This window comes from Phascolarctos cinereus, unplaced genomic scaffold (assembly GCF_003287225.1).
Source record: "Phascolarctos cinereus isolate Bilbo 61053 unplaced genomic scaffold, phaCin_HiC Scaffold_1;HRSCAF=81, whole genome shotgun sequence".
NCBI classification, from domain to species: Eukaryota; Metazoa; Chordata; class Mammalia; order Diprotodontia; family Phascolarctidae; genus Phascolarctos; species Phascolarctos cinereus.
Genome location: NW_027555514.1, coordinates 39,091,684 through 39,115,706, shown reverse-complemented (window position 1 = coordinate 39,115,706; position 24,023 = coordinate 39,091,684). Strand labels below are relative to the sequence as shown.

The window sequence follows — 24,023 nt, the reverse complement described above, 5'->3', positions numbered from 1 at the left end:
TTCATCTTTGCATCCCCAAAGGCTAAGAGAGCACCTTGCACCCAGTGGATGCTTTGTGTGTGGATGGAATTGCAGATATATATGTATATATATATATTCATATGTGCGTGTATAAATGTACATATATACATATGATATAAATGCATATAACAGATCTTTTAAAAATGCCTAGCACTCTTTTTTCTTGGATATAAAGGAAAAGTCTATTTTCTCCTTAAAAGCTATTTCTAATATTTATTTTTTGTTACATTTTCAGTTTCAAACTATCTTCTTCCTTCCTTCCCCACGCCACACTAGAGAAGGCCATCATTTGACACAGATATACGTGTGTGTCTGTGTGTGTGCACGTGTCTGTGAAATCATACTATACATACTTCTATTTATCAGTTCTTTCTCTATAGGTAGACAGCATCTTCATTCATAGATCCTTTGTAGTTGATTTGGATATTTATAATACTCAAAATACCTTAGTTATTCACAGTTCTTCTTCAAACAATACTGCTGTTACTATATACAACATTCTCTGGGTTCTGTTCATTTCACTCTTCATTATTTCACGCAAGTCCTTCTGTGTTTTTCTAAAATCAACCTACTCATCATTTCTTACAGAACAGTGATTTGCCATCAATCATATACCACAACTTCTTCATCCATTCCCCAATTGAGGGGCATCCCATTAATTTCCAATTCTTTGCCACCACAAAGGGAGCTGCTATCAATATTTTAGAACACAGAGGTTCTTTTCCTTTTTCCCTGATCACCTTGGGAAACACACTTAATAGTGGTAGCTACCTTCTAAGCTGTTACAGATACTATGAGTCTATATAAAGATCCAGAATATTTGTAAGATGGATAAATTGCATGGATTATCAAGTATTTTTGTCTTTAAGCAACAGAACATAAATATTCAGCTACAGCAAAGTCAGCACCACCAAATCAATCCTGCTTTAAAAGGAAATGAGAAAAAAAACACATTTTTGATTAGTCCTAGACAAGAAATAACATGATCCTTTGCTTTCGATTTATCAGGACAGTGGTACTTTCTCAAGTGTGAGAATAACCAGGGTTCAAAGTTGTGCTGTCCTCGGCAGTGATTTATTCCACTTAAACACCATCCCCCAGTATCCATGAGGGGAAGAACAAGAAAGAAAAGGGAGCTCTGGGATCGATATCTTTTCCTACTTCAGTTATGTTACATTTCTGAGGCTGTAGCTAAATGAGCCCATGCAGTCCATTAAAAACACCTTATGTAACTGGCTTGGAAAGATCTGAATACAAGCACACAGGGACTGGTTTTGCAAGATGATGCTTGTTACAAGGTGTGTGTGTGTGCATGTGTGTGTGTGTATGTGTATGTGTGTGTGTGTGTGTACGTGTGTGTGTGAGATAAGAGTGAGGGTTGGGAGTGGTAGGAGTGTTCAGGAGTTAGGAGTAGGATGACCAAAGAAGAAGAGAAAGTGAGTCAATGAAGCATGTTACATTCATTAAACATGCTTTCAGTGCCAACTCCGCTCCATCACGCTGTTTGTGTCTTCACACAGAATACTCTTTCTGCACTATTCTGCATGTTCTCTTTTCCACATGTTCATGAAATTCAGAACAACATGACTTCTACCAACACAACCAAAGAAGCCCATGGGGGCTTTTATACTTACGTAAGACTATGGCAAGGAGAATTTAAATAAAAGTGAAAACTAAAGAATCCCCCCCACAAAAGAAGCTGAGGGCTAGGGAGAAAAGAACACGCCTTGACGTGTGCAGACTTTTGTGGCTTGTCCAAGCAGCATCTGCTCACTCAGGCTCCTCGAGGCCGAGTTTTGTTAACAAGACTAATGAAGTACTTATGATCAAAAGGCAAGTGGGAGAAGAGAATAAAAGCAGGCAGCCAGGCCCCACCCCCCCACCCCAGACCAAAATAAGAAAGTAAGACGTGAACCAAAAACAGCCCGAGCAGAGCACAGGGCACAGGCCACAAAAACCAGCAAGGTTCCAACACGGATCAAAAGCCTTATCCAGAAGACAGAATCCACACTGTAGCTTGGAGGCCTGGAAGATAATGCACACCCTTCTAGCTGGAAAAGTACTGTGTGCTTTTAAGGAGTTACATGGAAATGATCTGCATCCTCTGGAAAGTCCATCCAACAGCTGGCATCTCTGAGTTAAGTACACTGCTCAGCCCGAAATGGCTAAAAGGGGCTAAAAGGCCAGTATCTCATTCACAAGCCTGTTTAGGATACATTTTCAGTGATTATTAGAAATACCAGTTTCCTAAAATGAAAGCATCCAAGTTTATAATCATTTACTTTTGCCAAGTTAAAGAAGTCAATTAAAAACTGATTATCATAACTCAAATTCTCAGTTGCAATTATAAGTAATACAAGGAAACAGCAGAAAGAGCCCTAGAGTTGGGTCAGAAGGACCTGGGGGGGTGTATCCTGCCTGGTTAAAGTACAGATTTGCAAGATAAGATGCTTTCATATGTGTATTCCTGGCACTTAACCCAGTGCTGGGCAGACAGTAAGTGCTTAATAAATACATACTCATGCATTCATTCGTGCATGCATGCATGTAGAATGTACCCTAAAGAGATCTATGGACCCATTTATGAAAACTCAAAGGATCTCCCCTCGCCCTGGAGGCAGCCTAACAGTCTGGGTGGAGAGAAGAGAAAATCCCGTCTCCTGCTGCTATCCCCAAACTCACCTGGAGGCCCTTGCTCTGAGGGCCCCCAAGGCCTGCACCACTGCCAAAGAAGGGCTTCTTTCAGTGCAGCAGAAGGGAAAAGGCCACGCACAAGAGAAACCTCACCTCTTATCATGAAAGAGCCTGTCCTCCTAGCATGGCCCGAGGGCTGGCACCTCAGCACAACTTGAGGACCAGGAGAAAAGGCTCATGTAACGAACATCAGTGAGAAGCCAGAAGACGGTCAATGTGGATATGTAATCATTCTACTTTTAACAACTGCAAGGATGATCAAAGCTCTTGAAATACCCCTCCTCAACATCCTCATCGGAGGTTATCTATCCCTCCAGAGGTAAAAGGACTCCCATCAATAGTTCTCAAGACATTTTCTCCCCCAAAAGCCAGACTAGACACAAGAGAGCCATGCTTAACATCAAATAATCCTTCCACAACTTGCCAGGTTCACTGGAATGAATAAAACTGAATTGAGAGTAACCACTTCCAATTCTTACAACCTGTGTAAATGTTTCTACATACCTCTAATAAACACATGAATACAATTCTGTTTTTATCACAGGCATAACTGCCCCTCTAATCTTCCCAGCTATAAACGCACACTCTTCCCAGAAAGCCATGCAGTAGTGATTTTCTCCACGTGTTGAGGCATACAGGCCATCATCCCCACAGAAGCTCCATGAGAACAGGGGCCAGTTCATTTTTGTCTTCGTAGCTCTGGTGCCCAGCACATACTGGACCTTCAGTAAGCATCTGATGTTTCTGCACAGACCTCATCTTTGTTATTCTCAACAGCAATAATCCTCTCCACTTCTTTAACATGTCAACATTTGTCTAGCAATTCCTCAACCACTGGCAATTCTTTTTTCTAGTCCTTTATTATTACATGCAGAGCAGCTAGAGCTAAAAGCATCTTTTATCAACTAGGTACTCTTTCCCTCTGCTTTTGAACTTTTTTCCTTTTTTTGAACACCTCTGAAAATATTAAAAAAAAGGGAGGAATTACAAGGTCAAAAAGAATAGTAATTTTTTACAACTCGATATATCCTGCCATCTTGTTCTCAAAAAAAAAAAAATTGTTGGCAGTCATAGAAACTAGTAAAAATTACTACACCCAACTTCCGCACGGTACCATCCCCTAGATTTTATGACTTTCACTTAATTGTGCTAACTTAATGAATATGAACTAGTATAGGCCAGATGGCTCATGCTGCATTTATATATGTCAGGCTGAAGATTTTTCTGAGTGTTTACTATTAGGTTTCCTCTTGTATAAATTGTCTACCACTGGAGACTGAGTACTGATTAACCTTACAGACTTGTACCACCAGTTCCAGGCACATCCTGTAATCAAGATTTTCTCAGTTGAGTTTAATGTAAATATTCCACCACCACCCCTAATCTGCTTTTAACTTAGCTTTGTTACTTTTTATCTGTTTTATTTTTGTAAAATCAAACCTGGCAACCTTGTAAGGGTTTCTTGACAAATGAAACAAGTATCTTCTTCAATTGAGAAAAATTAGATTTTCTCCTCCTTTTGTATTTTAAGTAAATGGTTCTTTGTCCCAAATAGTTGAAATGAACTTTCAACTGTTTGCAGAGTAATCTCACTAGGGCATAATAATGCCCTTAGATAATCAGACTATTTCATAGAAAAATAATTTAAGTCATTCCTTCCTGAAAAAAGAGAAAGTTGTCCCCAAGACCTGACAGGCCCCTCTGGGCCTTCTGGAGGCTGTTTACTTCCACACTTCCCCCTCCCTCCCTCCTGTGCCAATAATTTGTTAGGTCTGCACACCTTCAAGTGCTAGGTAGATGTTCACTGTTATTATTGTGTTGTTACTCAAACTCTACAATGTGTTCAGCAAGATTACACTTTTTTGCCATCACTTTTATGTAAAACCATTTGGGAAGTAGGGTAACATCTTTCAGTGGCAATGACTATAAAAAGTACAGTTATCCAATAAGCATAAAAACTTTGCACATGGAGTACTTTATAAAAGAAAAGGATAAGGCACTATGCAAATCCTAGGTAGCAGAGTTATTACAACTGTGTAAAAAAGAAAAGAAACAGGAATGGTCTCAACAAGACTCTCCATCGACATTAAGCCCAACTTAACAAAAAAGCTACAAATACAACTCAAACCATCCGTTGCCAATCCCCCGTTTCCAGAATATCTTCTATTCCAACCCTCACCAACTGTAGAGTGCTTTTGCTGACTGTCTTAGCATAGAAACAACTCTGTTTTCTCTAACTGAGCAAAAAGCCTGGATGGCAAGAATGAATTAGCATGCCAATTTCCAATGAATTCTCGGCACAAGAAGTGAAGCACTACCTTTACCAAAAAGAAAAAAAAGAAAAGCTCAGATTATGTGGGGACACAATGGAAGAGAATGAGAGGAAGGAGAAGTAGTGGACTCTCTGAAACATCGGATACGTCCGTATTTAGACAGAAATATTAAAACCCGAGACGTCCCAAAAGCCTTACTGTGGTTTTCAGCTTGCCAAAGACTGGCACTGTAGGCAGGAAGACTCCAAAATATCCTGGCTATGTGAGTTACACTGTCAAGGAAGCCCCTTAAGCTCCCAGTTCTCCACAAAACTAAGACCTTTTTGCTGTTACTGTTCAGTCGCTTTTCAGGTGTGTCAGACTCTTCATGACCCCATTTGGGGTTTTCTTGGCAAAGTGGTTTGCCATTTCCTTCTCCAGCTTATTTCACAGATGAGGAAACTGAGGCAATCAGGGTTAAGTGACTTGCCCAGGTCACACAGCTAGTAAGTGTCTGAGGCCAGATCTGAACTCGTGAAGATGAGTCTTCCTGATTGCAAGCCCAGTGCTTTCTCCACTGAACCACCTGGCTGCCCTCTAACATCTTAAGTTACAGTGAGTTGTGATCTGCACTGATGGATGAACTTTCACCATTGTGTATACTGCATAACACTTAAATTGAAGATTCAACCTCTTCCCCGTTAAAAAAAATTTTTTTTTAATCTAACAAGATATACTCCAAAGTCAAGTATAATTTTCAGTTATTCCATTCAATTTTTAGAAAGAAATCCACATTTTGTTATATTGCCTTTTTATGTGGGACATCATCATTTCACCAGGAAGAAAGGAGTGAGTAAATGGAAGGAAACCAGTTCAGATGAACAGGGCAAGGAAGCGAAAAGAACAAAATAAAATTAACCCTAAAAAAATCAGCATAAGAAAAAAATAAATCAAGATCGGCAGGTACATGCTATCAGATGCTTCATTATTTAGAACCATCAAACTGAAGCAGAACAGTTAACATCTCGGGGCTAAAGCCCATGAATTCATTGCAAAAAGACACTGTTTGTTTTAGGATTAAAGGCCTTTCCTGTTTAAAATTCAAAAGGTCTTTCTCAGACTTCCCCTGTCTACCAGCGTATTTCCAATCAAGTTCTACAGAAATTTAAATTTATTACAAACCCCATGGAGATCAAGCATTCACATCCAAATGCAAACTTTTTTTTTTAATCCCTAGAACTATCATTTTCTTCTCATTTTGGGTCTATATCATTCAATTTTTCCCCTTCCCACAGAAGGAAAATACATACCTCAAACAAGCGTAGGTCAGCAGGGACTCTGTCTCCTACAGACAGACAAACTGTATCTCCTGGAACCAGATCTCGTGCAAGCGTATGTTCCAACCTCCCTTCTCGCACACTATAATTAAAAATACAATTAGCCAGAACTGAGAGAGCACTGCTCATTTTAAAAGAAATCTTCTCTGCAAGGTGAGGCAAAAGCTATTACAACCATCATCATCATCATTATTGTTATTAGTTGCCCATTAGAAATAAGAATAAGAATGCATTCCTTGCTGCCAATCATTAAGATGGCTCATATGACAGGAAATAATTTTAAGAAATGAAACATCTAAAACATGAAATTAAAAACTGAGAATCAGAAAGACTTTGTCTTCTGTGGCAGAAACTATACTTGGGGCACAGCAATATTTTAAGATGCTCTAAATTAAGTTAAAACATCTAAGTTTAATATTAAGTACATGGCTTCAAAATTTCCACACTTCCGTGTAGTAAAAATAACATTTTCCTCAAGTTGAATCAATATATTCTATATTATTAGATAAACCCAGATCCATGATGAATTCATTCTACAGAGTTTAACTCTTGACTTCTATTTTAAAAGGCAAGAGACATTCATGTCAAAAACAAAAGTCTTACCAATGACATTCTGGTGGTACAAGTTTACTCAATTCCTCAAGCGATTTTTCAGAACGATACTCCTGTTAAAATGAGAAATACAAATCAAAGGATGAAAGACCTATCTTCACACAAATTCTAAGCCTTGGTTTCCTCATATGAAAAATACCATCAGACGTGGTGGGGGCCAAAGAATGCAATGGATACACTCATACCACACAACGGTCAAGCACAATATAACTGTAAAGTAGTAGCATATCATGTCATGTAAAAAAACCCGCTAAGTAATCACCAACAGTCAACTAGAAAGGCTTTCATCTCCATCACTAAACTGGAAATCACCTCAATTCTACATACTCCTTTCACTGAGGACATATATTTCCCAGAGAAGCCTATGAAAAAGACTGAATTACAGTAAATCATAGCTAGCTTTAACAACCTTGTCTGTCATTATCTGTCATTCAATTTGATCAAAACTATGAAGATGAGTATTTTGATGCAGATCCCTAACTTAAATTATGAGAAAATTAAGAATATTAATCAGTAAGAAATTTAGACATTTCAAGTTGTTAAAAATCACCACAATAGAAACTCAATTCAAATAATACTCTGGTCAGGGTTCAATGGAGAGAGACAGCAGAAATAAAAGGCTTGCACAATGTCATCCTTCTATGGACTGGAAGACACTACATATTTAATTTTCCTCACAAGATCACAAAGGAAGAACATAAGCTCATTAAATGAGAACAAGCCTCCCCCTGTTTTTGCCCAGTCTCCCAAACAACCAAACTGAGGGAAAGGAGGAACCTCAGGCCCTGGCCTGGAAGGAGCGGAGCTTCCTTTCCCCTCCAGCTGGAGAAGGCGTCAAAGCCATCCTGTCCCCACATGCTCTCCTGGACCATCCACGCCACCCTTCCGTGAACCTATGGGTCACAGGTCCCACTCGGACACCTGATGCTCCATGGGCTAACACAGGAAGTCTGGCAGAGAAACACTCTACCATCAGAACTGGCTGGTTTCAGCCTGACTTTGGGCCAAAAGTGCGGGCCGCGTGGAAAAATAACCTAGAGAGAGCTAAGCCAACTCCTAGGCCAAAGGGAATCTTCAAGGTACTCACGGCTGAGTGAAATCCTTATCTCGATGTAAACATGCAATTATCCAGGACCCAAGACCTTGCACCTTTGCCCCAAAATAAGGCCAGGAGACACAAATGCCCTGGCCAATACATCCTAATCATGTAAACTAAGGAGCTACACAATCACATTCCTCTTTTCAAATCTTCCCTAACGTGAATGACGCCCACACTTCTACACTAACTGATAAAGCATAAACACGAACAAATGCCGTGTCGTTCTCCAGACCCAACACAGCCTATCAAGGGTTCGTGTGCGGGGAAAACAGGAACCACCATAATTTCACCACGCGGTGATGGAGGACACCGTCTCTCCCACTACCTGGTGGCCTAATACCAGAAAGTCCTCCCCCACAACTGAAGAAACATAATAAACCAGGCAAGGACAGAGGACAAGCCGAGGTCTGACCCACTGTCCTAACGACTACTTCTTGTCAGGGAGAAGGAGCCCCAGCAGTCCAGTCTAAGTCTTTACCTCGACCCTGCACTTTTGGCTAAAAGGACTTCTTTCACAACTGCACAATTATGCAGTCACCTCCCCCTGTCTCATTCCAGTAGCAGACACCTGCAGCAACAATTCCCCAAGATCCCCCTTTTCTCCCTTCCTCTGCCCCTCCCTCTCCCACGAAAGGTGCTCCTCAGATCTCCAGAAAGCAGAAGTGGGCCTCAAAGCAGAGAGATGGGATCTGTACCCCAGGAGGCTGAAGATATCAGCAGCATTCCTAAGCGTGCTAATGCACGTTGGCCGCCTACATCTGACCCACGGTCATCAGATCCCTGCTGACAGGGACACCTGGAGAAACTCCCCTGGCAGTCATTCTGAGGCAATTTCCCAAGGGGGACCCAGGCGGGTCCTTGGTATGAGACATCAGCTTGTGGTGATCGCTGAGGGAGAGTCCAGAGTCAGCAGCTCTCAGGGCAGGGGGGACCTAGCAGACTACAATCCACCCTGGCACAGCCCCACGGACCGCAGCGTGGACTTCCAGACGCCATGGCCGGGAAGATGTAATCCACTGCCGTTCTGGAGCGCAAACTCACAAGACTCACTTTATCTGGCCAGCGCCTGGAACGCTCCCACCCCATCCCATTCGCTTGCTGCCATCCCTCTCTCCAGGGCCCCCCAGCTATCTCTTCCTCTGGGAACAATGATTAAGTCAGTGTTACAATGGCTGCCGACACCAAGAGGTACTATCTTATTTGCATTTTTAAAAACCTGTGACCCTTCCCCACTGACCAGGCCACAATTCACAAACTATGCACTGCACAAATACTTTCCAGTCAGTCATCCAATCTGAAATAGCAACAGTCTCTCTTGGGGCTTGGGAGGAGATGGGGACCCAAAAGGAAATCAAGGAAGCCACCCAAAAACACCCCCCCCCCCACCGTCACCGCCATTTATGGGGAATGCAAGAATCTGTCACCAGACTCAGGCACAACTGAACACAAGCTTTCTAGAGCTGTCAGGCTCCATACTAAGCAATAACAATCTAGCATAAAATGGTACATCCTGAAACCAATAGAATGCACACAAACCAGACTCTCCCTCCTTCACTCTGTTTCAAAATTAGAGTTCTAGAGCAACAAAGGCCCTTCCACAAAATGGGACTTAAGCTCTATCTCAATAGGGCTCCAATATCAAATTCTAATTTTAATGTCAACTAAATCCGGCCATGGGAAATTTTAAAATTTATTTATAATTAAGTATTTACTTAATACGTTCTATACATCAATGTAGATCACAAGCCTTCGGCTAGGTCATTTTCATGGAAGTACGGCGTGCCGTGGGCATGCTGGACGTGGAGGCACTGCTGAGGACCTGTTAATCAACAAGCATTATCAGAGATAAGGCACAGGCAGTGCAAAAGCAGAGGTGGGAGTGAGTGCCTTCTCCACGGAAAGAGCCCCATGGGTGGCTGGGCTAGACCACGGATGTCAGCTCAAGTAGACACAAGGGCCCCAGACCACGTACAAGGATCCCTGCGGGTCACACACCGACTCAGAAAACCACATATTAACATCATCAATATTTTACTGTACTTTTATGGACTTTGTTAAATATTTCCCAATTAAGTTTAATCTGGTTTGGGCCAGAGTGTTATGGCTGCGTGCTGCCCAGCAGAATGAACCTGGAAAGGCAGGTCAGGACTGATTTGTGCAGGGCTTTCAAGCCAAAGAGGAAAGTTTCTATTTGATCCCAAAGATGATGAGTTTCTTGAACAAAGGAGTGATGTGGTAAGATCTTTGCTTAAGTAAAATAAAACCATATTAGTAGCCACGTGGAAGACTGACTACAATCAGAACATCTGAGAGTCCAACGCCACATCGAAGTTACAAAGCTGGGAGGCTGGAAGGATGGGGGTGTACTCAGCAGACAGATGGACATCCGGAAGAATCGGAAGCTGAGTTCCGCTCTGGACACAGTAGGTCCGAGATCTCCGGAGGAGAAAGGGTTTAAAAGGTCTGGTAGTTGGGTTGATAATATGGGACATGAGCTAAGGGGAAAGACTGAGACCAAACACATGGTTCTGTGAGCCATTTGTAGAACCAAAATAGAGTGATGACAGAAGAGGGCCTGGGACAGAGCCTTGGGGTGTGATGGGGGCGACGAGCCTGCAAGAGGGATCAGACATACACGTAAGATGGGAACCAGAACAGATGAGGATCACGAAAACCTAGGAGAGCAGGGCGAGCAGCGACAGACGCAGCAGAGAGGTCAAAGAGAATCTGAAGACTCAGAGATCACGAGTCCCTCTGGGGGGAGCAGTTTCAATGGATAAAGCCAGGAACCAGACTGCTAAGAGACGAGAAGTGAAAGGAGCACACAGCTCACAGCATCTCTCTTCTCAGTAAAGTATAGGGTGATGGTGAAGTTCTCAGTCAAAAACTGTGAGGATGAAGACACTGGAGAAGCTGAGAGAAGAGGAGAACAGCTACCTTGCTGCAGAAAGCACAGGTTGGATAAAGCTGCTAGAGATCCGATCAACCCAATTCCACACACAGTAGCACTGGGGGTTGGCAAGGTACGGCAGCAAAAGGTCAAAGAAGAGAATGGGATGGAATTGAACTCCCAGAATCCAGGGTCAAGACTGAGAAGAAAAGTAACAGTTCATAAAGCTCCGTGAGGTCTGCAAATGCTTTGCTTACATGCAGGGTGCCCCCAAAATCTCAGTGCGATTTTAGGCTATTAAGGGACACCCTGTATCATTGCAGTCAATCCTTACAACAACCCTGGGGTAAGTGCTGTGGTTATACCTATTTTACAGATGAGAAAATGGAGGTGAAAAGGGGTTAACTCATATGACTCAGAGTCATAAAGCTTGTATCTGAAATGAAATTCAAACACAGACCTTTCTGACTCCAAGTCTACCATCTCTAAGGAAGCAAATAAAATTCAGGGTAATAGCCCACAAGAGCACTGAGGGATGGAGGGATCAGAGCTCCCTGGGAGGATGAGGAAAAGTCTCCAGGGGATTAAGCAATAGAGGAAGAGAGACTATGTAGGTGCTGACAAAAGGCTCTTGGTTTAGGTCGTCTCTGTGTGTGACTGAGGTGGAGGAGGAGAGGAGTTTGGGGATGTGAAGACGTTAAATAACTGGGAGGTGAGGGTGTCTCAGGGAACATTAACAGGAATGCTGAAGTCCCCCAGGACAAGGGTAGAAGTAGGAGAGCAGAAAGGCACAAGAAAGAAAGGAGAAGGGGCTAAGCACTGGCTGAACTGACGACAGCCACCAAGATCCTGACTGGGCAACGCATTTTAACAGAGTGAACATCAAAGAGGAAGTTGTTCCATGGTGGCTTTTCTCTACTTCTATCACAAGGTGTAAACTAATGTACTATCACACACCTGCCTCAGAGATGAGTGGGCAAATCTGTCTGAACCCCTTTGAAGGGCTTATATAAATGTGAAATATGGTTGGAAATGCCTGAGGTCCAAAGGCCTGGTTACTGTGGACAAGAGACCTCCATTTCTCCTAAGGGGTAGTGATTTTGCTTTTAGTCACTGGCGCTACGCTGCAATCCTAAGGCCACCTTCAGTTGCTGTAGACTGTTCCATGGAAGCTAGGCAGATTCTGAGCACGTGGAGCTCTAAGGAAGTTATTAATGCAGCTCACAGGCAGGCCAGGCTCCGATTATCTGATTTTGATTGGTTTTTCATATCATATTGCGATGAAGTATAGAACAATTCACAAAGGAGTGAAATCAACATCGCAAGCCATGAGACTAATGAAAAGTTCTACAGAAGATGAATTATTAGCATGCCAGAATTTCTATCAACCAAAATAAAATTTAAGATCCACAGAACAGCATGAAATTGAGGTGCAGATGAATGAGCTCGTAAGGTCCTAATTCAGTGATTCAATATCTGTGTGTATTATGACATTCAGGTAAGAAAACACACACCCCTCTCAATCATAAGTTCTGAGCCACTGTTCATCAATATTTAGATATTATCAGATATGACAATATGAAGCAATATTCTTCCAAGATAACATTTAGATAAAACTTAGTTTACATTTGTTTACACCTTTGCTCATCAATAAAATAGAAAATCTTGGCATTTTTATTTCTGCATTGTCAGACCAACTCAAAAACAGGGAGGCTGCTCTTCAAAATCACATGCTAAGCTTTTGTTTCATATCCTAAGTCAGTGGGAACCTCTCTTTGATGAGATCAGAACATACCACTGCTGGAGTAAGGAGAACAACAGTCCCCTGGGTGATCAGAAGTAGCTTAGATTTTAAAAAAGGAATTCAGTAAACAAGTGTATCATTCTACTAAACGGATTAGTCATTATCCTTCTAGTCACAGAAATCTATAGAATTTTCACCAAATGGTCTCTTCATAAATAGCCACTGATTTCTATGCTCCCTACTGGCTTTTTCCAGCTGCTTTAACTCTGTGAAAAATTAAAAATAACAGAATTATTGAAGTTCTAATACACGATCAGATAAAGGAAAAGAATTTTAAAATATCCAGCTATATTTCTGGGCTTTTACTTTTTTATAGAATTACTATATTTTTAAAAGCTGAGCATGTGGCTACTCTCATCAATACAGTGATCCAAGACAATTCCAAAGGACTTATGATGAAACACCTCCACAGAGACAGCTGATCAACTCTGAGTACAAACTGAAGGGTAATTTTTTTTTGCTTTTTTTGTGATATGGCTAATATGGAAATATGTTTTGCATGATTTCACATATATAATTGATACAATTTTGTTTGCCTTCTCAGTGGATGGGATAGGGGTGGGAGGGAAAGAATATGAAACTCAAAATTTAAAAAGAAAAGAATGTTAAAAATAAACAAATTAAATTAACAAATAATCTTCACTGCAACCATAAAAAAAGCTAAGTGTGTGTTCATTACATTTGCTAGGCTACTTATCTCCTGAACTGTTTATCCCTCACTCATTTTACTAGCCTTCAAGAGAATCACACAATTAAGCATCCTTTCCCACATCACGCCTCATTTATCAAAAGCTAATTAAAATGTTCATTTTCACACTAGGAAAACAGGCTGCTTACCTGAACAAAGGCAACTGTAACAACGATAAGTATTGCCTGAAAAAACCCAACAACATAAAAGCAGTTAGTCTTTTCAAAAGGAAAGTTATTCTCAAAAAAGAATCAATATTTACTATCCCTTCAATTCCATGCTCATCTCTACACACACACAGGGCTTACACATGTGATTTCATTGGGGCAGGGACCTTCCAGATGAGGAAACTCTTCCAAGGCATTTCTACAATTCTGAGTCCTGGAGCCAGCCACCCAGGGCACTGGGCTGGGGGGAGGGGGGGAGTGGTTCAGCGACTTGCCCAGGGCAAGTATTCCTGGCATTTATAAAGTAACAGATTAAAAGTTTTGCTTAAGGATGTGGTCATCTTGAGAATTACTATACGAGATAAGGCTTTCCTGTCCCCATGGAAAACGAGGCATTTCCCATGTGACTGGGGAGCAAAATGGACACTTTATAGAAGGTGGGGAGAGGGCAGCATATGGGCCTCGTCTGCCCAAGTCTCTTTTTCTTTTTTTTCCTTTTTTTTTAAAGGCAATTGGGGTTAAGTGACTTGCCCAGGGTCACACAGCTAATAAGTGTCAAGTGTTTGGTCTGAGGCTGCATTTGAACTCAGGTCCTCCTAACTTCAGGGCCGATGCTCTTAACACTGTGCCACCTAGCTGCCCCATGGCTCAGTCTCAAGAGCTGGGCCTTGGTCCTTCAGTGCAGGCATCCAACCCCAGGGTCTCACCAGCAAGTTCAGCTCTGATGGTAAACCACCCACCCCAGGACTGTTTATATGAATACACGCAGGCAACGGTACCTTATCTGCACATCTGACAAAATCAGAAGGCAAAGTAACTTTCAAACAATTTACAGAGTTAGCTTTCTGAAGTCAATAAACTTCATCTATAATGCATGGTTTTCATGTAAAATTACTTCTCTTATAACTATATCCATTATTCTTTTGCCTCATCAGTATAATAAAAGCACTTTGATATTTTAGTCTTGTAAATAGGGTAAAGGCGCTAAAACTTTGCAACTAATTTACAGGAAAAGGGGCAAGAGAACAACTAAGAAGTCACTAATTACTGAAAAGTCAGGTGACTAATCCCTATTAGAAAATCAACCAGGGCGGGCAGAAGTTGGATAGAAATAACATAACTTTAAAATGCAAATTAGAGCTTTGAAAAAATTTTATTTTTAATTTAGCAATAATCAGGCCTTTATCTCATAGTCATACAAAATGAAATCTATAATAGAGTGGTTAAAAATGGTTAATTTTTAAAGTGGAATAATAATCTGGTTTAAAAGTACACACTACCAATCTATAACTAATATGATACTCAAAATCTGGCACATATAAATAAGATTTTACATTAAGAACTATTTTGGACCCTCGAGTAGTTGTTATTATGACGAATAAGAGAATTTGTACACTAATTTCCTTAAACCATGGAACAATATTAAGCAAGAAACATGTCTCAATTTGTTAGGATTCAAGCATAATCAAAATGAAAAACTAAACTCTGCTTTAGCACAGCTTCCCATTCCAAAAACCCTTCTAATTCTTACCACAGTGATGCTGACGGCATCATCAAACTGGTGCATTAACACGCTGATGACTGCAGATGCCAGAAGCAGCATTATAAGGGGATTTTTAAACTGAAAGGAAAAGTAAAACAATTGGCAACTGAACTCCATTCAACAAGAACAAAGTTCTTTGGAACATATTCTCAACCTCAGAAAACATTCTAAGGGGAAACTGAGGCAAATCCATCACCATGGCCCACTTTGTGAATTGTTTCCATTTTGAGCAGAAGTCTTGTGCAGTACAAGCATATTCACTCAGAACCTGCTACTCCAAATAAACAAAAGGGAAATGTCTCTACTAGGGAAATAAATGTCCAAGCTGGCACACCAACACAGCTGTCAGCCCTCCCTCCAGATACCACAGCAGAACTTCTAGGGAGACTGGCTAGTGAAAAGGACTGAGAAAGAACTTAATCAATTGTGAAATTACAGGGATGGTAGTGAAGCTCTTGTGAAATTTTCCGTGAGGATGAGGCAGGAGAAAAAGGCAGAAAGGTTTTGATTGAACACTTGGAAGACCTTCCAGATGACTGGGATTGGGGAGGCAAATCTCACACCCATCCACCCACAGCCCTTCCTTAGCATCTCTGTGCAAGGCCACGTTACACAGAAGCCCCCTCTACTGTAAGGAACAGGGCGATAGAGCACTAACAGGAAGGACAGCAGGGATTCCTGTGATTTCTTAGAGAATAAGGCCACAGCAGTATTACAGATATGACACACCATCTGTTGCCACTGAAGATTTTTAAGGTCACAGTCCTTTGCCTGGCATTTGAGGCATGCCACAACCTAGCATCTGCCTTTCAAGGATTTTATCATTCCCCTTCACGCACGCTATACTCCAGCCTTACTGTTTCCTAGAACACGCTCCCTTTCTGCTGAAATTCTAATCATCCTTTAAAGGCACCTCAGACCCCACGGGGCCTGAGCCAGGAGAGCAGAAGCACAGGGCCTGGGTTCACACTTCTGCACTGGCCAAGCAATAATACTGTGAACAGTCACCTGTGTTTCGCTTTTATTCTTCTATTAGACAGTGGCCCCTCATGGAAACTGGGCCTGCGTCTTAGCTAAACTTTCTACCTTCCCCTGGGGCCTAGCAAAAGGCACTTCAGGGACAGACGGGGGCTGACTTTGGTCCAGTGAGGGACAAAAGCAAGGCGCCAGGATCCCGGTACTGAGTCACCTCCCACATTCTTCTTCTGTGCCACTCAAGAGATCACGAATGGCTGGTAGGTCAAGTTCAGTTTTCCCATTTAGCAAACTTTTTTCATTAACTAGTAGAAGACAGGCAGGTAAATACACTATCAAGTTATTTGTCTTTATTAGTCAAATGAAATAAGAATCTGCTATAAAAAATTATGAGGAAAGTTTCTCATCTTTATTAATATGTTAAAAAAATCTTATTACTGCACCCTCTAACTCACATTATCAGGCAGACAAATTAATAAGAAAGGTCTTTTAGACACAGGGACAAACAATTTGCTAAAGCCAGTCCATTCTCCTTGTATAATGGCTATCTATGATGACCCAATAAGGAATCCTCAATCACATACAATATCCCAACTCATCTTCATTTATGTTTCCCAACTACTATGTGAAGACACCCATCTGGAATGACTGCTCTTGGTATGAGAATTTTAAGATTCAATTCAACAATCCTCTTGTAATAAAAATCAACACCACCAGCACCTTGTACCACGAAGAGAAAATGAAGATGTAATGAGTGCTTCTGACAGTGCCGGTGGGGGTTAGAGGAAGGGGAGATTTGTTTGAAGTTTGTTTTAAAACAAAGGAGGAAGAGTCTTACCTGAGAGATGTACTTCTTCCACAGTGGCTCATCTTCACTGATATCAAATTCATTCCACCCGTGGAAAGCTCGCCTGTGGCACACTTCACATTTGTTTAGACCATTCTGAAGATCAGCCTATTGGATTGTGCAGAGTAAACTGTCATAATAAAGTCGAACGCCACACTATTTAAGCTCTTTTGTTCCTCAATGAAGGAAGAGAGATGACAGAAGTCAATTATAAGCTCTGTAAAAAGGAAGTTACTAGCTTGCAAATTCTTTGTAAAATCTTTTCCCTAAAACTGACAGGAAAAACAGAATATTCTCTCTAAACCATCAAGGCCCAGTTCATAGACTTTTTTCTTTGTAGGATCAATTACAAACACTGAAGTGAAAAGAGATTCCCACTCCTGGAGAGAAGAAAGCCATCACCACCAGCAAGTAGTATGTGTTTCCCAACTTAACAGAAAACATAAAATGAGCTGGATCTTGGGACTGGAAGAGATTTAACCACATTCTTCACATCCTGACGTCAGTTCTTATGACTGAATATCACTGTCAACAACAACGACAAAACTAAAGAAGCAGCTGCAACTCAAGGGTAAGTAGTTTTCCCTGGTTAAAGGCTTTATGCTAGAACTAATCCTAGATCACAAATCCTAAGCTACATTATCACTTTACCAATTTAGGTGATTTTAAAATTTGGTGTATAAATATCAATCAATAAACATTAGTACTAAGTGGCTACTACGAAAAAAAGTCCAATTTTTAAAACTATCTTCTATCATCATTTCAGGATACATTAAAGTCCCCTGGTACCAAAGGCATAACATTTTGTATGTAAGATTTAGTGAGGTTATATAAAAAGATTATCTTAGTAAGAATACAAATAAAATGTGTTCGATTATTTTGGGAAAAGTTGGTTAAATTTTAAGAGTATATCTGAATTCCACTTTTACCCTGCTCTTATGAATATCATTATAAGTCAAAAAGGATTTTTAAAAAGCAGAACTATGTCAAATAATACAAACTGACCTTGTCAAATCCATTTCTCATTAACAGTAGTACAGTTCCCATAATCCTGACTGAATAGTATCACAGTCTAACCTGTTTATTTTTTAATAGCCAAAATCCCACTCCATCACTTACTTGAAGAATGCTTACAACTTCATTGACTGGTAATTCACTTGCTTTTTTTGATGTCAATACAGGAATCATTGTCTCATTTTCACCATTTGGTAATTTTTTAAAACGTGCAACCTGAGAAACAAAAAGTAAAGTCTAGACATGCAAAGAGAACATATATTTCACAACCAATAATAGGTGATGTTGTCTAGAATTTCTACAAATTAAATCCCTACCACTTATCTTCGGTTTTTAGTAAAGAATGATTAATATACTCAGATTCAACACAGGAAGAAGTAGTCCCATTATCTTAATAATTCTTCCTGGAATCACTGCATTAATTTTCAAGATTATACATTTCAAAAATCAAAGCAGGTGAAAACACACTGTTGCACAAAAGAATACATTTCACAAGTTAAAAAAAAAATTCTCTCTTATGTAGCTCTAAAAAACCATGACAGATGTCTTACCTATCCAATCCCGAGGATTGCTCATAATCCTCCAGCTCATTATCTCTAATGCATGGCTAAGAGCACACAGGCGAGCTGAATGGAGACAGTTTCTCATTGGAACAACTCCCTGTGTTAGTCACATCACTGCTCACTGCCAGGGCCCCACACCGCCTGGCTGGCCTCCAGTGGCCTCCAGGAAGGTGAAGCAGGACACAGGGAACCTGGGCTCAGAGGCAAGAGCTGCTCTACGGTTTCCTGGGTGTCCCCATACATCTCTGCTACCTCTGCCCCTTATTGCCACTTCTAACCTCCCAGTTTCTCAATCTCCTCAAAACTTTCAACCTAATCTCCACTGTAGGACAGTCACAGACGACAAGGTCACACCCCAAGTCTCACCATTAACCAGTTCTTCCTGTTTCAATTTCCAAGATCAAAACCTCTGATAAGCCTCCATTTGGCCCAAATCTCCTATCATTCAAGCTTCCCTAGGCCCTGCCCCTGCTAAAATTATTCTCTGTGCTCCTCAGGACCTCCCATCCCCACCCTGCTACCCCCAACACTTTCTCCAATTCTAATTCAGCTTCTAATTTCACCTTCTTCCCTCCTTAATCTCTGCCCTTGAGTAACCAGCTCAATTCCAAAGTTCTCCTCTACCCTCCAACCTTGCCTCCTTGGTCATGGTTATCACTTGCCAAACTTCAGGGCTAGGTTACTGCTACTACTGCCAAACTGACGCAGCCCCCATTGAGCCATACCAGAAATCCGGCTTACTCCTACTTTTGTCTTCCACACAGAGCTTTTCAAAACCTAACCAGGTGGTAAATTCCTCTGCACTCACATTTTTGTCCTTTCTCTTTTGAAACAGTTCCCCATGTGTCTTCAAAATCCCATGCTGATATCTTGTCATCCTGGAATAACTTCCCTTTTGGAGTTGGGTTCTATGGTATCTTTCCTATTCTTTCTCTGAGCACCTTTACATCAGCTCCCTCCAAATTCTAGAACTCATGTCAGGTGATGCCCAGATTGCTTCGCCTTTTCTCTGTGTCAAACTCAACAAGGCGAGGAATGGTTCTATTTACCCTCAAGGTTCCCATTACTTCCAAACCAGAAAGCAGTCCCTCCCTATTAGCAGGAATCAGTCTTAGTATAGAATTGCCCTCTCTTGATTCCTCGGCATTCTGAAGAATGAAATTATTTTTAAGAAAAAATATCAAGAAATTAGTAGCTGCTTGGCTATTGGTAGAGAGAGTACTCCCCCAAAATCTGTAGATAACAAGTCTCCTATTACTATTTTTCAACTTTTCAAAGTAGTATAAAAACAAGAAAATGAGTTAGGCTAAATAGGCTGGAATTCTAACTAGAACACTAAATTCCTTGCCTACGCTGAAATGAATTCTATTGGAAAAAAAAGAAAAAAGAAAAACTAATATATTTGAAAGATTACGCTTTCTATATAAAAGAAAACAGTGTGCAGATTTTTTGGGGGTCTGGTACAAACAAAAGGTCCATCAAAAAAAATGGAGATACCACTTAACAGTACCTACCTCTGACCTGTTTTAAAAGCCTTAAAGCATTGCATGAGTGTGAGCTAAAACAATTATTAAAACACAAACATATTAAAAGTCTAAGTACTTTTAACAGTTCTAACAGGTAGTTGAACTTGAAATGTATGTATTATGTGTATATATAAATATGGTACATGCAAAATAATAACTAAGTACCTATTTATGTAGGTAATAGTATTTACATACATACACTATGTCTATATTTCTACCGTAATGAAATTATATAAGCTTTATACATGTTAATTTTAATCTAGGGAAATCCCTTTATAATTATTTGAGGGAGGACTAATAGCATCCATTTTAATGGCAAATCATTAAATGCAACTGGTTTCTAAAGTAAATACTCATTTAGCTTGAGGCATACATGGTTCATTTGCTGTCCCTACTCCCAGCCCCCAAATTCTCCACATTAAAAAAATAAAAAGTCCCTTGTATAAAAGAAAATGGGTTTTGGAAAACTTACCTCAACATTTTTTCAAAGCTATTTTAAGAAGATCTCTCTTATATTTTCCTTACCTGCATCTAAAGAAATGCATCATGATATCTCCTAATATTTCTTTATTATAAAGTTAAAATTCTCATACATATTCTGGTTGTAAAATAACTTAAGAGTACTAATAAACAGGTTTAACAAAACCAGATTCTGAGAAAACCTTATTTAAAAGGGTAATCAGAAATCAGGCCATCCAAAGGTAAGCTAACCTCTAGGGTTTACTTGAAGCAGAAAGGGAGATACTACTATCTCACAGATAATAAGCATTCCATGTGGCCAACTAATAAACATTCCTACCATGTTCACCTAGTATGCAAGGTGAACGTGCCTCTGGAATGTACCAGAACACTGCAGGAAGCACCCACAAAGAATCAGGGAAGACTAACTCCACTGCTGGGAGTGGAACGGGAATTCTCAGCCAGAAGCCAGGAGAATTCTCCATGGTTCTGCTTTACAGCACAGAGATCTATACCTACCAGCATACTTCTCTCTCATGCTACAGAGAAGCTGCCTGACTGAGCACCATCCGCTTTTCATCTGTGTATTCCCAGCACCTGGCACAATGCCTCCTTGTCTGTGTATATTTGTAGGATTTCAGGATGAAGGGATACATCTTAGCCCAGGGAAATAAATCAACTACAAGATGACAAATGTCCTGAAGAGATTATTGATATTCTAATATTTGGGGAAATGAAATCTGGACAGCCAAATAGAAAGCTAATACATCAAGACTTGGCATTTTTCCAGAAGATTCTCTCAAAGTAGGTTCACATTAGGAAGTAAAGATGTTGCAGGAAAAACAGCTAAGAAATGAGATCACATCTAAGACTAAGGGAAGAGCTAGGAGAACAGAAGAATTGATGAAAATATTCCAAAAGCAAGGTATAAGTGGAGAAATATCAAAGTCAGGAACATTAGAAAGTAATTATCAATTGTGCTTTTTGAGAGATGGCAAAGCACTTGGCCTCTGTCATCTAACTTGAGCCTAACAACCTCATTACTACCCAAAGATTCAGAAGGGAAATGACTTGCCCATTGTCACACCACTCCACGGGAAAGATAAAAGCAGACCCTATGGCCCAAGTCTTCCCAACCCCAACTCCATCCACTAGGTTTATCTGCCAAGAATCCAAAAAGTAAAAGAAAAAAAGTCAAGATCCAAGAACCCTCTTACCCCATTCCCCATCTCAAGCCTTGTCCAAAGAAGTCAGATGCTGGAAACAATGTTTTAAAACCACAAAAACCAAAATTTTGCTTTTAAACAAGATGGACTGTTACCCTCTCTAAATCAAGAACAGTTTTCTGAACATTCCTAATGTCCTACTTTTCTTTTGGAAAAAAGAACCTAAATGCTGAGCAGTCAAGCATCAAGCATTTCTTAAGAACTTGCACCGCTGAGCTCCACCATCTCTGCTCCCAAGGAGCTCACAATCTATCTCAAGACAAAACAGAATCGCAGTATGGTGTATGTGACAAACTCTCCCTCCTGTACTCATCTGTTCAATTTAGATTCTAAAACGAGAAAGGAAAACTGTCCTGTCAGCTGGTCAACTGGCTCTCTTAAACATACGGTGCAAACATAACTCTTTATGCAGTTTGTTAACCAAAAGCTAGTGCCTGCTCTACGTAGTGCTTCCCATTCCAAAGATGACAGAGGGCAAATCTGAAGGGTACCAAAACCCATAGGATAGGACCAAAGGAAGCACAGTCAGGGCTGCCGATATTTTATCAAGAGGCTAAAAACTGAGAATTTCAGGAACCAATTTATTATATTTTCCTATGGGACTCTATATCTATATAAATGCTACCAAAAATCTGTTAAATCTACATTAGTAAAATAATCTGAAAACTTCTAAGCAGGCCAGTTTCACTATATTCGATCATCCAAGAATCATTTATTTAGGAAGAATGTGTTAAAAAAAATCTAAAATGTTTTTATTAAGTATACAACAGAGAAATCCTCAGCTTTCATTAAAAATTTAGCCAAGTGAAGAGAAAAGGCTTTTATCAATCAACAACTAATGGATCAAGTAAGCACCTCATTAATAAGCACTATTACAGGAATTTTCTTACATTTTAACCTGTCCTGAATTTAAACACGAATGGAAAGATTTCAAGGTATGAGGATTATTTGGTTATTGCCCCAACTTGTTCAGATCTAGCTCTATTATTCTCTTTTTTATCCCCCAATAAAGGCTTCATCATAAAAAAAAAATACTCAGCCACAGACCAAACTGAGACAGCAAGGTTACAAGTATGAGTCTGACTGTCCAACAAGCCAAGAATATGTAACACAATTTTTCATTTCCTCTGGGAAAAACAGGTAAAGTGATTTTTTTTTGGGGGGGGCGAATCTAGTGAGAATTATCTAATCCAGGGTTTCTTAAAAACTTTTCCCACTCCTGACCCCTTTTCAGTTTAGGCTGTTTGGAGTTGCAAGGCCTGAGGGCACGTGCAGTGCAAAGTGCACATGCTCCATATTCAGAACCGAGGCTTCAGTGAAGTTGCTCGATGCAACACCAGCAAGCCTTGCCAGAAACACCTTGGATTCATTACCCGTTTGATTTTTAATTAAATTTTTGGTCATTGCGCATTCAGAAATCTTTTACTGTTGCAAATTTTTTGAGACCAGGACCCACAGTTAAAGAAGGGCTAAAAACATTCTAAATCCTACTACATTTGCTTACAACTGCTGTTGCTAGAATTATAATTTGCATCTAACTCTGTCAAGTCATTTGAGAACTAATTATCTCATCTCTAATTCCTTTCTTCTCAAAGAGGTATATTCTCTACACACCCCACTCCCCAATTCTTTTTGAGCTTCTAAATGCAGTTAAATAATAACTTTTCAGCTCAGGTTGGCTAAACCACAGACCACACTCACCCCAAATACCAGAGCAAGCCAAGCTCTCTCTTACTTTCCCAAGAAAAGTCTGAATTCAGCTTCCATAAATTATACTCCAAAGTTTCAGAGCTATTGCCAAGAACCTGATGCAAAAAGCTTCAGTTTTGGTTAAATGGAGAGAACGTTTTTCCCAAAAGCTAGGGAATGAAATAACTGAAACATAATAATAGCAGCTAACATTTATATGGTATCAACTAAGTGCCAGGCATTAGGCTAAGTGCTTTACAATTATCTCATTTGATCATCATAACAACCCTGGGAGTTAGGCACTATTATGATTCCCATTTACTGATGAGGAAACTGAGGCAGAGGTTTAGTTAAATGACTTACCCAGGGTCATACAGCCAGTAAGTGTTTGAGGCTGGACAAGTATCACTATAAAGCAACAAACCAATCATTTTCAGTCATAGGTCTGCTACCTTTTCTAGGTCTCTATTAAGTCATCAAAAAGAGATATGGAGAGCAGTTATATAAATGGACTAGCATTACAAAATTATAATTTTTTTTTAGTATTCCACCTCAAATTTCCAATTTAATATATCATATTTGCTCTATCTCCTTTGGGGGCATGAAAAAAATATTAC

General features: G+C 40.3%; 1 protein-coding gene across 6 annotated transcripts in view; it reads right to left on the bottom strand.

The window, feature by feature from the left end:
- ATP2C1 (ATPase secretory pathway Ca2+ transporting 1) overlaps positions 1-24,023 on the bottom strand; it is a 123,933-nt gene that overhangs the window by 38,074 nt on the left and 61,836 nt on the right. For all 6 annotated transcript variants that reach the window (XM_078151535.1, XM_078151527.1, XM_020987262.2 and 3 more), the window contains 6 exons: positions 18,049-18,159; positions 16,921-17,037; positions 15,096-15,185; positions 13,547-13,582; positions 6,908-6,969; positions 6,278-6,386 (listed from right to left, as the gene is read on the bottom strand). In XM_078151535.1, coding sequence (XP_078007661.1) covers positions 6,278-6,386; positions 6,908-6,969; positions 13,547-13,582; positions 15,096-15,185; positions 16,921-17,037; positions 18,049-18,159 — 525 coding nt within the window. The remainder of the gene's footprint in view (positions 1-6,277; positions 6,387-6,907; positions 6,970-13,546; positions 13,583-15,095; positions 15,186-16,920; positions 17,038-18,048; positions 18,160-24,023) is intronic.